This window comes from Apus apus, chromosome W (assembly GCF_020740795.1).
Source record: "Apus apus isolate bApuApu2 chromosome W, bApuApu2.pri.cur, whole genome shotgun sequence".
NCBI lineage: Eukaryota > Metazoa > Chordata > Aves > Apodiformes > Apodidae > Apus > Apus apus.
In genome coordinates, this window is record NC_067311.1 from 10557080 (window position 1) to 10569908 (window position 12829).

General features: G+C 45.7%; 1 protein-coding gene across 8 annotated transcripts in view; it reads right to left on the reverse strand.

The window, feature by feature from the left end:
- Nucleotides 1-12829, reverse strand: part of LOC127395163 (F-BAR domain only protein 2-like) — a 148043-nt gene that overhangs the window by 69877 nt on the left and 65337 nt on the right. For all 8 annotated transcript variants that reach the window (XM_051641660.1, XM_051641661.1, XM_051641662.1 and 5 more), the window contains one exon: nucleotides 1641-1665. In XM_051641660.1, coding sequence (XP_051497620.1) covers nucleotides 1641-1665 — 25 coding nt within the window. The remainder of the gene's footprint in view (nucleotides 1-1640; nucleotides 1666-12829) is intronic.

Consider the following 12829-nt stretch of genomic DNA (forward strand, 5'->3'; position numbering starts at 1 on the left):
TTTTCAATGTAGAGACCAAAATAAGCAAGGAAGAAAATAAAAACTGTACATCAAACCCAGCTGTGCTTCACTCCCATGACTCAACCTGAATCATAGAATTGTTTTGGTTGGGAAAGATCTTTAATATCATAATTTCCAACCATTAACCCAGTACTGCCAAGTCCACCATTAAACCATGTCCCTAAGCGCATTGTTTACATGCCTTTTAACTATCTCCAGGGATGGTGACTCAACCACTTCCCTAGGCAGCCTGTTCCAGTGCCTGAGAACCCTTTCAGTAAATAAATTTTTCCTCATATCCAATCTAAACCTCCCCTGGTGCAACTTGAGGCCGTTTCCTCTCTTCCTATCACTTGTTACCTGGGAAAAGAGCCCAACCCCCACCTCGCTACAACCTCCTTTCAGGTAGTTGTAGAGAGCAATAAGGTCTCCCCTCAGCCTCCTTTTCTCCAGACTAAACAACCCCAGTTCCCTTAGATGCTCCTCATTAGACTTGTCCTCTAGACCCTTTGCCAGCTTCATTGCCCAACTGAACTGTCAAAAGACATTATTTCAGTGAAAAACCTGATCATTATGGGAAGATTCTAAAGTTAATTTAATGTAAACGTACCCAATAAATGTGCTCCAAATCAACATGACTTTGTACAGGATAAAATAACTGTCTCAAATTATGCTTATAAAGCTGTTCATGTACATATAGTTCTATTATGTGGCAAAACTTAATTTTCCTTATTTAGAAGAATGATTCTACTAGATATTTTAAAACAAGTTTTTCAAAATAAGTTTTAATATCAGGTACTAAAACTCCCAGATATTAAATGCAAAGAAGAAAATCCACAAAACAGGTGACCATGGAAATGTAAATTGTTTAATATAATTGCCATCTAAATAAATTAACTGAAAACTAAATAAGTCTGCAGAAAGTAATTTAAATAGTTCTCTAAATTATTCACTACTGTAGCTATAGAGAACTGCAATCTCCGTTACATATTATTCAAGACAGCATACATGTTTAAATAAAAAGAAAATGCTCAATGAAGGAAATAAAAAAGCATTAACACACCAATCTCATTTCCAACTATCACTTATTTGAATTTAATAAATAAAATTGTAAGATGTATCACAGATCAAACTGAGAGCAAAGAAAAACAAATAATGAATAAATTGCATTGAGATACTGCATTTAAAGTCTTATTTCAAAAAGGATATTCTTACACACTATTGCCAGCAATTCTGCAGAACCCCATTATTATTAGAAGGGTTCTCCAATGAGACAGTAGTAAGCAGAGGACCATGATGATGCAAAGATGGATTCTCAGAACCTTTTCTTACTTAGAATCTATTAGTCAAACAATCTAAACTATTAACTTGCAAAACAAAGTAGCACATAATTGCAATAAAAACACCTTGTTTAAAACTTAAGACTGCTAGGAAATATAAATGTATTACTGACATATTTTTATATACTGCTAAATATTATGTTCTGAGCAAAATTTACGCTTCAACTATGTTATTGAAATATTAAATCCTCTATCACATAAATAACACGTTGCAGGTAATGTATACAAGTCAAGTTTCATCAGACTGTAGTGTTTGACAATGTTAGCATATGCATTTGTATTGGAAATAAGTCTACTTACAACTGAGTCAGTATCTGGACACTCCCTATTAAAAAAAAAAAAAGAAATGACACAATTATAAAATGCACAAATTATTTTATTCATACAGTTCTGGTACTTCCTTTAATATTTTCAATTAATTTTAATTTAACCCATTTGCCTCTCAAACTCTGTTAAAATTTTTGTTATAAATAATCACATTCAACTGAATGAGATTTGAAGAAGCTGAAAGTTTATGCTAAAAACACTGCAGAAGAAAAATTCATAGTAAATGCTGAAAAATCAAACTCACTTCACAGTGAAAAAAACCAAAACAAAATCAAGGGAAGTCCAGAGTATCACACTGTATACTTTAAGAGTCAGGTCTCTATGGATGATGTGCATATTAAATAAAAGTCACCAATCCTAATGAAATAGTCCACATGCAATTGCAAAACATTTTGGACAATAATCAGTTCTTAAAACATTTAAGACTTTTCTTAAAGGAATTCAGAGCTTCTCTCTTTTGGAATTTCAATTAGGAAGTTTGAGCTTGTCAAGAACAGTTGCGGTCAAGTACCAGAAGATGCTGGAAAAAATAATAGAATGTCCTCTTATGAAACATTTTTAAATATAAAAAAATTGTCAGAAGAAAGGCAGTGATTGCAAGCACATTATTCACAAGTGTTATATTTTTCTTCTATAACTTGGATTTAAGCATTAAAAAAAATTAATGATACTGAATCTCTCTCACTGATATATGCAAAAAACAGGAGCAATTGTATTTACAGTATGTGGAAATACTTGAGTAGCATACAGGTCCTTTCTAATCTACACTCCAACAAATAAAATCATAAGTGCCAGTGTAACTGAACAACAGTTTTTATATAGCCAAAATGAACATTTTAAATGTGTACTTATTAATTATTTTTTTAAAATCAAAGTTGTAGCAAACTAAATAATCTTTTCTGAAAGGCTAAATGGGTTAAATGTGAAAGTTACAGTGTCTTTAAAAACAAATATGAAAAATTGCTAACATGGAAGCATTAATATGGAATTCAGTACAGGCTGTTAATGAATTGAAAGTAAGATGAAGTATCCTGTCTCTGAAAGACCCCACATGAAAGAAAACACATGACCAAGTTTCTAATTGATTTATGCCTTAGCTCCTTCTGCTAGCTAAGCAGAATTCACAGCAAAAGAAACAGCTATTTTAAAAAACAAAGATAAAATGTATTAGATTTCTCTCAAAAGGTATAACAAACAGATGTTACAACATCTGCTTTTATAAAGTGTCTGTATTCAAACAAGAAAGCCTGAAGTCCAGAAAAGTTAAGAAATATGAAAGATGTGAGGCAAACTACATTAAAAGAATTCAGTCCATAATGAAGATTTTCAAAATTAGTGATCTATTAGATCTCAAAACGTAATGGCAGATCTAGTATAATTCAGAGGACTGACAGCACCTCACAGGATCCATTCTCAAGATACAAAGCAAAACTCAATAGTCTGGAAATGCTGGTGAAATGGAAAATTAGGACATCAGCTTTTAGATGGATGTGCTTTTACATTGCTAGATGCATAATCTTTTTTAGGATTAAAGAACTAGGTCATGCTTCTACTGTAAGGTAACATTTCAGCAAACAGAGACTCTGTAAGGAAATTTAACGATTGTAGCTAATATCTAAACCAAATAATGCAAAGAAGTGATTAGAAAAAGCTAAATCCTTGACTGAACCTGTATAGCAATATGCATTAGAACACATTGTGTATGGTATTTCCCTCTGTAAAACTATTACTAGATACAATATCCAGTTTGGATGTCAGCACTTTAAAAATCTGTACTGATTAACTTAAAAGCGTATAAACATGAGTTTTTCTAGGTGCAGAAAGCCAGCCCTACACAAACCAACCAAGCTTACAGCCTAATGTAAAAGGAGATTAAGAAAGAACTTGACCGTTTTATGCAGAGAAGTTTCTGATGATACGGAGTTCTATCATGTACAGCTTATAACTAGATCATCAGCTGAAGATGAAATCAGATGAAATTTAGAATAGCAATAAGTTTTTTAAAGAGATCAGAAATACGTATTATAATTGCTTAAGCGCATAATGTATCCTCTATTATTTGAAAACCCTGCATTGTGATGTTCTAGTTCATTTAGAAGTTATGGATTAATGTAAGAATCTCTGTAAAAGCCTATGGCATGTGTTGCATAGGGGGTCAATATCATGCAGTGCACTTCATTCACTTCATTCTTTCTTACCTTGGCATTGATTTTTTTTTTTTTGTATTATGTATAAATACAGAAACAAATAATATAAATCAAGTTTCAGTCCAACTTGTTGAAAGCAAGTGAAATTATTTTCCCATTTCAGAGTGGCTGTGCTGTTTTATATCTTCTGATGACATCATTGTGCCATGAAAAACAAAATTTCTTCTAGAAAAAGTATGGTGGATTGACCTTGGCTGGATGCCAGGTATCCACCAAGCCGCTCTATCACTCCCCCTCCTCAGCTGGACAAGGGAGACAAAATATAATGAAAGGCTCATGGGATGACATAAGGACAGGGAGATCACTCAGCAATTACCATCATGGACAAAACAGACTCGAATTGGGGAAATTATTTTCATTTATTGCCAATCAAATCAAAGAAGGGTGATGAGAAATAAAACTAAATCTTAAAACACCTTCCCCCCCATCCCTCCCTTCTCCCTGGGCTTAACTTCACTCCCAGTTTTCTCTACCTCCTCCCACCCAATCAGCACAGAGGGACAGGGAGTGGGGGTTGCAGTCAGTTCATCACACATTGTGTCTGCCACTCCTTCCCTCCTCGCCCTCTTCCCCTGATCCACTGTGGGGTCCCTCCCATGGGAGACAGTCCTCCACAAACTTCTCCAGTGTGAGTCCTTCACACAGGCTGCAGTTCTTCACTAACTGCTCCAGCATGGGTTCCTTCCACAGGGTGCAGTCATTCAGGAACAGACTGCTCCAGCATGATTCCCCGACGGGGTCACAACTCAAACCTGCTCTGGCATGGGCTTCTCTCTTCATGGGGCCACAGGTCCTGCCAGGAGCGTGCTACAGCACGAGTGCTCCACAGGGTCATAGCCTCCTTTGGGTGCATACATCTGCTCTGGTGTGGGGTCCTCCAAGGGCTGCAGGGGGTGTGGTGGTGCACCCCACCCCATTCCTAGGCCACTCGGTACTTGGTGCGATTTCCCCTCCCCCCAGGCTACACACACACAACCTGGGAAAAGTCAGGCATGGATTGCGATAGGCAGTGTACCAGAGTGTTGAGAGATCTCCTTGACATACCTGGTGCCTGCTCCCCCTATTTTTTGGGGCCAACAAGGATATCTAGATCATAGGCAGCAGACCAGAGCATTGAGGTACTCCCTTGATGCACCTGGCTCCTGCTTCCCCTTTGATCAACTAGAAAAGTAAGGACAGTCAATCACCTCCTGACAGCCTAATATGTCTGCACATGGGTCATGGCCCAAGAGGGGGTGATACCAGAACTCCAAAATTTATCAAGTTCTGAGTCTACACAACTAGAGGAGAGCATTGGAATATTTCACCATCCAAGTTTGGCCAAAATGGAAAAGTACCTGACAAAAGTCAATTATATCGGACCCTATAAATAGCGATTCTAAGCATGACCTTTTATCACGGCAATTAAACCAGTGACAATAATGCTCTCGATCCCCTCCCTCTCCCAGCCAGGTAGAGAAAGGAGAGAGAATAAGGAGAGAGAGACTTTCTGGACTGGGCAATGTCCAAAGCCAGCTGGATGGCTTTTACCTCTACAAATTGACTCGATTCACCTTCTCCTTCAGCTGCTTGTGCAACTAGTCATGTAGGACTCCACATGGCAGCTTTCCACTTCCAGTGGTTCCCTACAAGATGACAGGAGCTATCAGTAAAAAGAGCAAATAGTTTCTCATCCTCTGGTAGGTGATCATATGGTGGAGCTTCTTGAGCCTATCTCACCACTTCTTGTGGCAGCATTCCAAAGTGGGTGCCTTCTGGCCATTCTGTAATGGCTTCTACAATTCCTGGACAATTCGGGCTTCCTATTTGAGCTCACTAAATAATTAAAGCAGTCACAGAATCACAGAATAGTCATGGTTGGAAAGGACATCTGAGGTCACAGAGTTCAACCACAAAAAAACAAACCAAAACAAAAAAACAGCTAACAAAAAACCCAACACAAAACCACACCCCAAAAAAACCCACAACACACAACCTACCATCTCTGCCACTAGAGGGCTTTAAACTAGGCTTGAAGAGCGTAGGGGATAAAACCAGGCTCACTGGAAATGAGCCTGAGGGCAACAAGAGGAAGTCACCAGGGCTCATCCAGAGAGCTTTAAACCAGATTCGAAGGGGAATGGGGATACAGCTGGGCTTGCTAGAGAGGTGCTTGGGTGTTGTGGCTCAGCACTTGTGGGGCAGCATACTAGTATTTTTCCCTTAGTGCTTATACACTAATGCATGGGGAATAAACAGGAAGAACTAGAGATCTGTGTGTGGTCGCACAGCTATGATCTCATTGCAATCACTCAGACATGGTGGGATAGCTCAGGTGATTGGAGTGTTATCATGGATGGCTATGTACTGTTCAGGAAAGATAGGTCATCAAAGCAAGGTGGTAGAGTGGCTCTTTATGTGAAAGAGCACCTGGAATGTACCAAACTCTGGCCAGGGTAGAAGGAAGAACATGTTGAGAGCTTATGGGTGAGAATTAAGGGGCAGGTCAACATGCATGACACTATTGTGGGTGTCTACTACAGGCCACCTGATCAAGACGAGGAAGTTGATGGGACCTTTTACAGGCAGCTGAAAGTAGACTCATGATCACAGGCCTTGGTTCTCATAGGGGATTTCAATCACCCAGGTATTTGCTGGAAAGGCAACACAGCCAGGCACGTACAGTCCAGAAGGTTCCTGCAGAGTGTTGATGACAGCTTTCTGATGCAGGTGGTTGAGGAACCTATGAAGGGCAGTGCACTGCTAGACCTGGTACTAACAAACAAAGGGGGTCTTGTTGGGGACATGAAGGTTGGGGGCAAACTTATCTGTAGTGACCACAAAATGGTGGAATTTATTATTTTGTGTGAAAGTAGGAGAGAAATGAGCAAGACTACAACCCTGGACTTCAGGAATGCAAAATTTAACCTCTTCAAAGATTGGCTCAGTGGAATACCATGGGTCGAGGCTCTGGAAGGTATGGATGCCCATGAAAGCTGGGCAACTTTCAAACACCATTTGCTCCAAGCTCAAAACCGGTGCCTCCCAATGAGAAAGAAATCAAGCAGAGGAGGTAAGAGACCTGCATGGATGACTAGGGGTCTTCTGGAAAAAATTAAAGGAAAGAAGGAAATTTACAGAATGTGGAAAACAGATCTGGCCACTCCCGTTTGGATATGCAGCTTCTGGTGCCAGGCTTTTTCTTCCAGCGAGCGGGTCCACGGGGGGAGGAATGCAGTTCCCGCGATGAAAGCAGCGGTGGCGGTTCCTCTCCAGTGGCTAGCAGTCGCCACGGAAGAGGAAAAGGATTTGGGCAGGAATCCAGATATAATATACATTTATGCACATAAAACTTAACTTTACAACTTGCTGCCTTAAAAGCCACGGGGTGAGATGTGGGAAACTGTTCTTTTCTTCCCCACATCAGTCTAAACAAAATGTCTTTTAAGCCAGCGAAGGCCTCTCCTGATTATCCCCAGCTAACGAACTAAAACAGACTTGCTTCTCAAGGACAACTGAACCCGAAACAACAGCTGTGGTCCAGGACAGAAAGGATGGGTGACAAGCCATCCTGTGCCCCTGGCAGTCACTGCCTTAAAGTGGGGCTCATGGACGCTCGTTGGCTCTGGACAGTGACACTGACTGGACCGGTGGGTCAGGGGGTATCAAAGGGGCGAGGGCAGCAGGTGGGCCCTTCCCTCCTCCCTGAGGCCCGTTCAGACGCTTTCTGCGTGGGACACCCCCCTGCTGCCGACACTGGTGCTGGGACCCTGCCTGCCTGCCTGCCCCGGGTCCAGCCTGAGCCTCAGCGCCGAGCGTGCCGTGGTTCCCGAGCCCTGGGGTCGGGGCCGGAGCCCCCTCCCCGTGTTGCTGCCACTGGAGGGGAAACCAGCGGCCGCTGCACCCGCTGCCGAGAGGCTGCCCCTCCGACACCACGGACCTGCCGTCCTGCCTTCCGGCCACCGACCAACGCTGGACAAGCCGCCGGAGGGTAACATCACCTCACAGGCACACACACACACATTCCTTTCCTCATACTCGCACATACAGCACGACCTCTTAAGGAGGACCGGCGTCGGGTTTCCTTCCCTTCTCCCTTTGGTCCTCAACCCTCTCCCTTAAAAGCACCTTTGCATTGCCTCCCTAAAGGACACTTTCTCACTACACACATATTGATATCCCTGGCAGCCATTCACATTTGCATTGTCCCTAAACATCATTCCTCGGTTTGTGTTAACCCTTAATAAACCTATTCGTTTGTGGAGTAAATCTTGGCTTTAGAGGCAATTTCTGAGCGTGGTGGAGTGGGGGGGTGCTCTCTAACTACCACCCTGAAATACGGTCCCACGGTGGCCATTCCTCCGTGAGAGGCAGCACCGTGTGTGACCCTCGGGCTCATTCACAAACCCCTCCACATCGGGAGGGGGAGTCGCAAAAGTATCCTGACAGCCGGGAGCCCCCCGGTACCGGCTCGCGACAGCCTTTTAAGTCAGCAAAGGCCTTCTGCTGATTATACCCAGCTAACAGACCAAAACTAGGCCTGCTGCTCAAAGACAAACAAAAGCAAAACAACAGATGTGGTACAAGGCAGGAAGGATGGGCACCAAGTTATGCATTCCCCCTGCTAGTTACTTCCCTAACTTGGGACTCATGGATGCCAATTGGCTCTGGAAAGTGACACTGGCTGGACAGGTGGGTCACGGGGGTATAAAAAGGCAGTGAGTTTAGCAGGTGGGACCGAGGCCTGCTTGGACGCTTCCTGCATGGGACACCCCCTGTCACCGTTTGACTCAGTTTGACAACAATGCTCTCGATCCCCTCCCCTTCCCACCCAGGTAGGGAAGGAGAGAGAGAAAAAAAGAGAGACTTGGCTAGATTGAAAACTGAACCGTGCAGCTTTAATTAGAATACTAATGTGTGATATGAGAGGATATATATATATGTGATTATACAAAGGTGTGGGTAGAAGCCTCTTGCCTCCCCCCACCCCCAGCAACTCCCACCACACTCCCCTCAGATGAGACAATTTCGAGGAATCCCGAAGCTGCTCCTGGAGAAAGGCAGAGAGTTACGAGGGTCAGGAGGGCTTGAGGTCGACGGGTCGCCGATGATGGGCAGATGGTGTTTTCCCAGACCCTGGCCACGAACGGGAGAGAGAGAGAGAGAGAGAGAGAGAGAGAAGAAGGAAGGGAGACGGAGAGGCGAAGCAAAGCAGAGAGAGCGCGAAGCAGGAAGGAAGGAAGTTTTCTTCTGTCATCTCCGACCTTCCCCCGAGCCTACGTAGATATATGGGATGGAATATCTCTGGCCAGTTTTGCTGTTCGTCTAACCCAGCCTCCCACGAGGGGGGCCACAAATCCCCCCGCAGTGACTGAGCCGGCAGAGCAAAGGCACGACCTTGAGGGTCCAGCAATTATAAAAACATTCCAGTGTCTTATCAACCTAGCAGAACACGCAGTTGCTAGTTGAAGAAAGCTCACTGAAAAGAAAAAAAAGGAATCAGCAAAAGAAAAACTGGCTTTATCCTGGCTCAAACCAGGACACCCCCTTGCTGTGGAGCCTGACGAAGGGACTCTGCCGGGCCTGCTAGCCAGCCTGCCTGCTTGCTTGCCTGCCCCGGGGATCGAGCCTGAGCCTTAACGGTGAGCGTGCAGGGATTCTGACCCCTATGTGCTGGGGTTCTGACCCCTGGAGCACCGGGTCCTTCCCGCAGCTGTCGGGGTCAGGGCCGGAGCCCCCCCACCCCGTTTTGCTGCTGATTGCTGGGGAAACCAAACAGCTGCCGCTGCTGCCGAGCCGCAAGGGGCTGTCTCCCCGAAACCACGGATTTCGAGATCCTGCCGTAGCTGCCTGCCCGGTCCGCCTGCCACTCTGCCCCGGAATAGGAGCCTGCCGCGTCCGCCTGCCTGCCTGCCTGCCTGCTGCTGGGGGGTTGCCCCTCTTACTGGAAAGCCGGCCCCTACGGACCTGCTACCGAGCCCTGCCAGCTGGAAAAGAAGCCGCACCCCAGGAGCCACACGCTAGGGAAGGGTAAACAAACACACACACTCTCTAACTGTCCTGCCGGGCTCAACTCCTCCCTCCCTCTCCTTTGAGCCACAACCCTCTCTCGGAGAGAACGCCTTAAGGGCACAGTACTTTTTGCATTCCCTGATATATTCCTAGTAGCCATTTGCCATTTGTACATTTTCCCTAAACCTTATCCCACAGTTATGTCAACCCTTAATAAACTGATTAATTCGTAAACTAAATATTGGTCGCAGTAGCAATTTGTGAGCATGGTGGGGATGTATTCTAACTACCACTCTAAAATATGGTCCTGCAGTGGCCGTTCCTCTGTGAGAAGCGAACGCCACGTGTGACCCTCGGTCTTATTCAGCAACCCCTCCAAATTGGGGGGGGCGAAGTCGCGAAAGCATCCTGACAGGCGATAGCCCCCCTAGCATCAACTCGCGACACCCCCCCTCTCAACAGGTAGCGGCGGCTCCTCTCCTTGGCAGGCAGCTGCGTCGGCAGCTCCCCCTCGGCAGGGTCCCAAAGTCCGTGGTTTTGGGGGGCAGCCCACTCGCGGCTCGGCAGCGGCTGTTCCCCCTCAGCCGCAGCGACTTGGTTTCCCCGGCAACCGGCAGCAAAAAGGGGGGGCTCCAGCCCCGGCCCCGACGGCTGCGGGAAGGACCCAGTGGTCCAGGGGTCAGAACCCGGCGCGCTCACCGTCACGACAGTTTGCACAGGCAGGGTGCTAACAACCCGCTAATTCGCTGAGCTAGCAATGGTGTCCACCCGGCAGAAGACAATAGCACCCCTCAGCTCTGCACGCTCTGGGGCTGACGCAGCTACCCAGACTGAGCTCTCCGGAGAAAACGCCAGCACCCAGGCGTCAGGCTGTAGGATGTGCCCGGCTAACACACCGTTGTCAGAAGGTAGCGATGAGCATGCCTGTGGGAGATGTGCCCAGGTGGAGGAACTCCTCTGCTTAGTAATGGAGCTCAGGGATGAAGTAGGCAGGCTGAGGACCACCAGGAAGTGTGAGAGGGGAAACAGACACTTGGAGTCAATCCCTGCCTCCCAAACTAGAAACCCAACAGGTAGAGAGAGTCCCTACTACTCTAAACTCCCTGTCCTCTCTCTGACTAACTCAAGGTGATGCCCTGGAAGACAAGGGGCAAGATGTTCCTGCCCGAGGCAAGAGGCGGGGCAAGCACATCTGCCAAAAGACTACACCTTACCAAGTGCCACTGAATAACAGGTACAGTGGAACAGGATAATGGTGAAAACAAAAATTCTCCTAGCTCAGAGATGTCATCTAAGTCTAGCCAGACGCCCCCACTGATCAAAACAAATGCAGTAAAGAAAGAAAGGCGGGTCCTTGTTGTAGGGGACTCGATCCTGCAGGGAGCAGAAGGTCCGATATGTAGACCAGACTTGCTACATAGGGAGGTTTGCTGCATCCCTTGTGCCAGGATCAAGGATGTACAAAAAACCTCCCTACCCTAGTTAAACCCTCAGACTACTATTCATTGCTGGTTTTTCAGGTTGGCAGTGATTAAATTATTACAAGGAGTCCAAGAGCAATGAAGAAAGACTTTGGGGCCCTGGGACGGCTGGTTAGGGGGTCTGGAGCACAAGTAGCGTTTGCCTCCATACCTGTTGCAAGAAAGGATGAAGAGATAAACAAGAGGAGTCTGCAGATCAATGCATGGCTATGTGACTGGTGCCATAGGCAGGGCTTTGGGTTTTTCTATCATGGGCTACTATACGAGACACCTGGCATGCTGGTGGCAGGTGGGATGCACCTGTCCCAGAGGGGCAAAAGGCTTTTGGGACAGGAGTTAGCAGGGCTCACTGACAGGGCTTTAAACTAGATATGAAGGGGGAAGGGGAGACAACTGGGCCTGTTAGGAACAAGCCCAAGAGAAGCATGCCAGGGCTTGAAGGATGGTGGACTAGGGATGACTCTCACTCTGTCATTTCATTTGAGAGAAAGGATAGATGTTTAGAAATCATGGAAGCACCTGAGAAGGGTCTGGTAGGAAATGGGGCCCACAGTCACAAAAAGGTGTTGGGATCATTAGCTCATCTGAAGTGCATCTATACTAATGCACGCAGTATGAGCAACAAACAGGGGGAGCTTGAAGCCATGATACACCAGGAAAACTATGACATAGTGGCTATCACAGAAACGTGGTGGGATGCATCACATGACTGGAGTGCCACAATTGATGGCTACAAGCTCTTCAGGAGGGGTAGAAAGGGAAGGAGAGGGGGTGGAGTGGCCCTGTATGTTAGAGAATACTATGAGAGCTTGGAAATCAAGTATAATCACGACGAGGTTGAGAGTCTTTGGATTAGGTTAAGGGCCAATAAAGCTGATACCGCTGTGGGAGTCTGCTATAGACCTCCCAACCAAAGCAGTGAAGTGGATGAAGTTTTCTATAAGCAGTTGGGAGGAATCTCCCAGTTACTTGCCATTGTTCTTGTGGGGGACTTTAACTTCCCAGACGTCTGCTGGGAGTACAACACAGCAGAGAGGGAACATTCCAAGAGGTTCCTGGAATGTGTGGAGGATAACTTCCTCACACAGCTGATAAGTGAGCCGACTAAGAAAGGTGCCCTCCTGGACCTGCTTCTTGTGAACAGGGAAGATCTTGTGGGGAAAGTAAAGGTTGGAGGCCATCTAGGGCACAGTGATCATGAGATGATTGAGTTTTTGATCCTTGGAGAATCAAGGAGAGGGGTTAGCAAAACTGCCAACTTAGACTTCTGGAGGGCAAACTTTGACCTGCTCAGAAGACTGATTGACAAGGTCCCTTGGGAGGCTGCCTTGAAGGATAAAGGAGTCCAGGAAGGTTGGACATACTTCAGGAAAGAAGTATTAAAGGCACAGGAGCAGGCTGTCCCCATGTGCTGGAAAACCAGTAAGCAGGGTAGGAGACCAGCCTGGCTAAATAGGGACCTTTGGCTGGACCTTAAGAACAA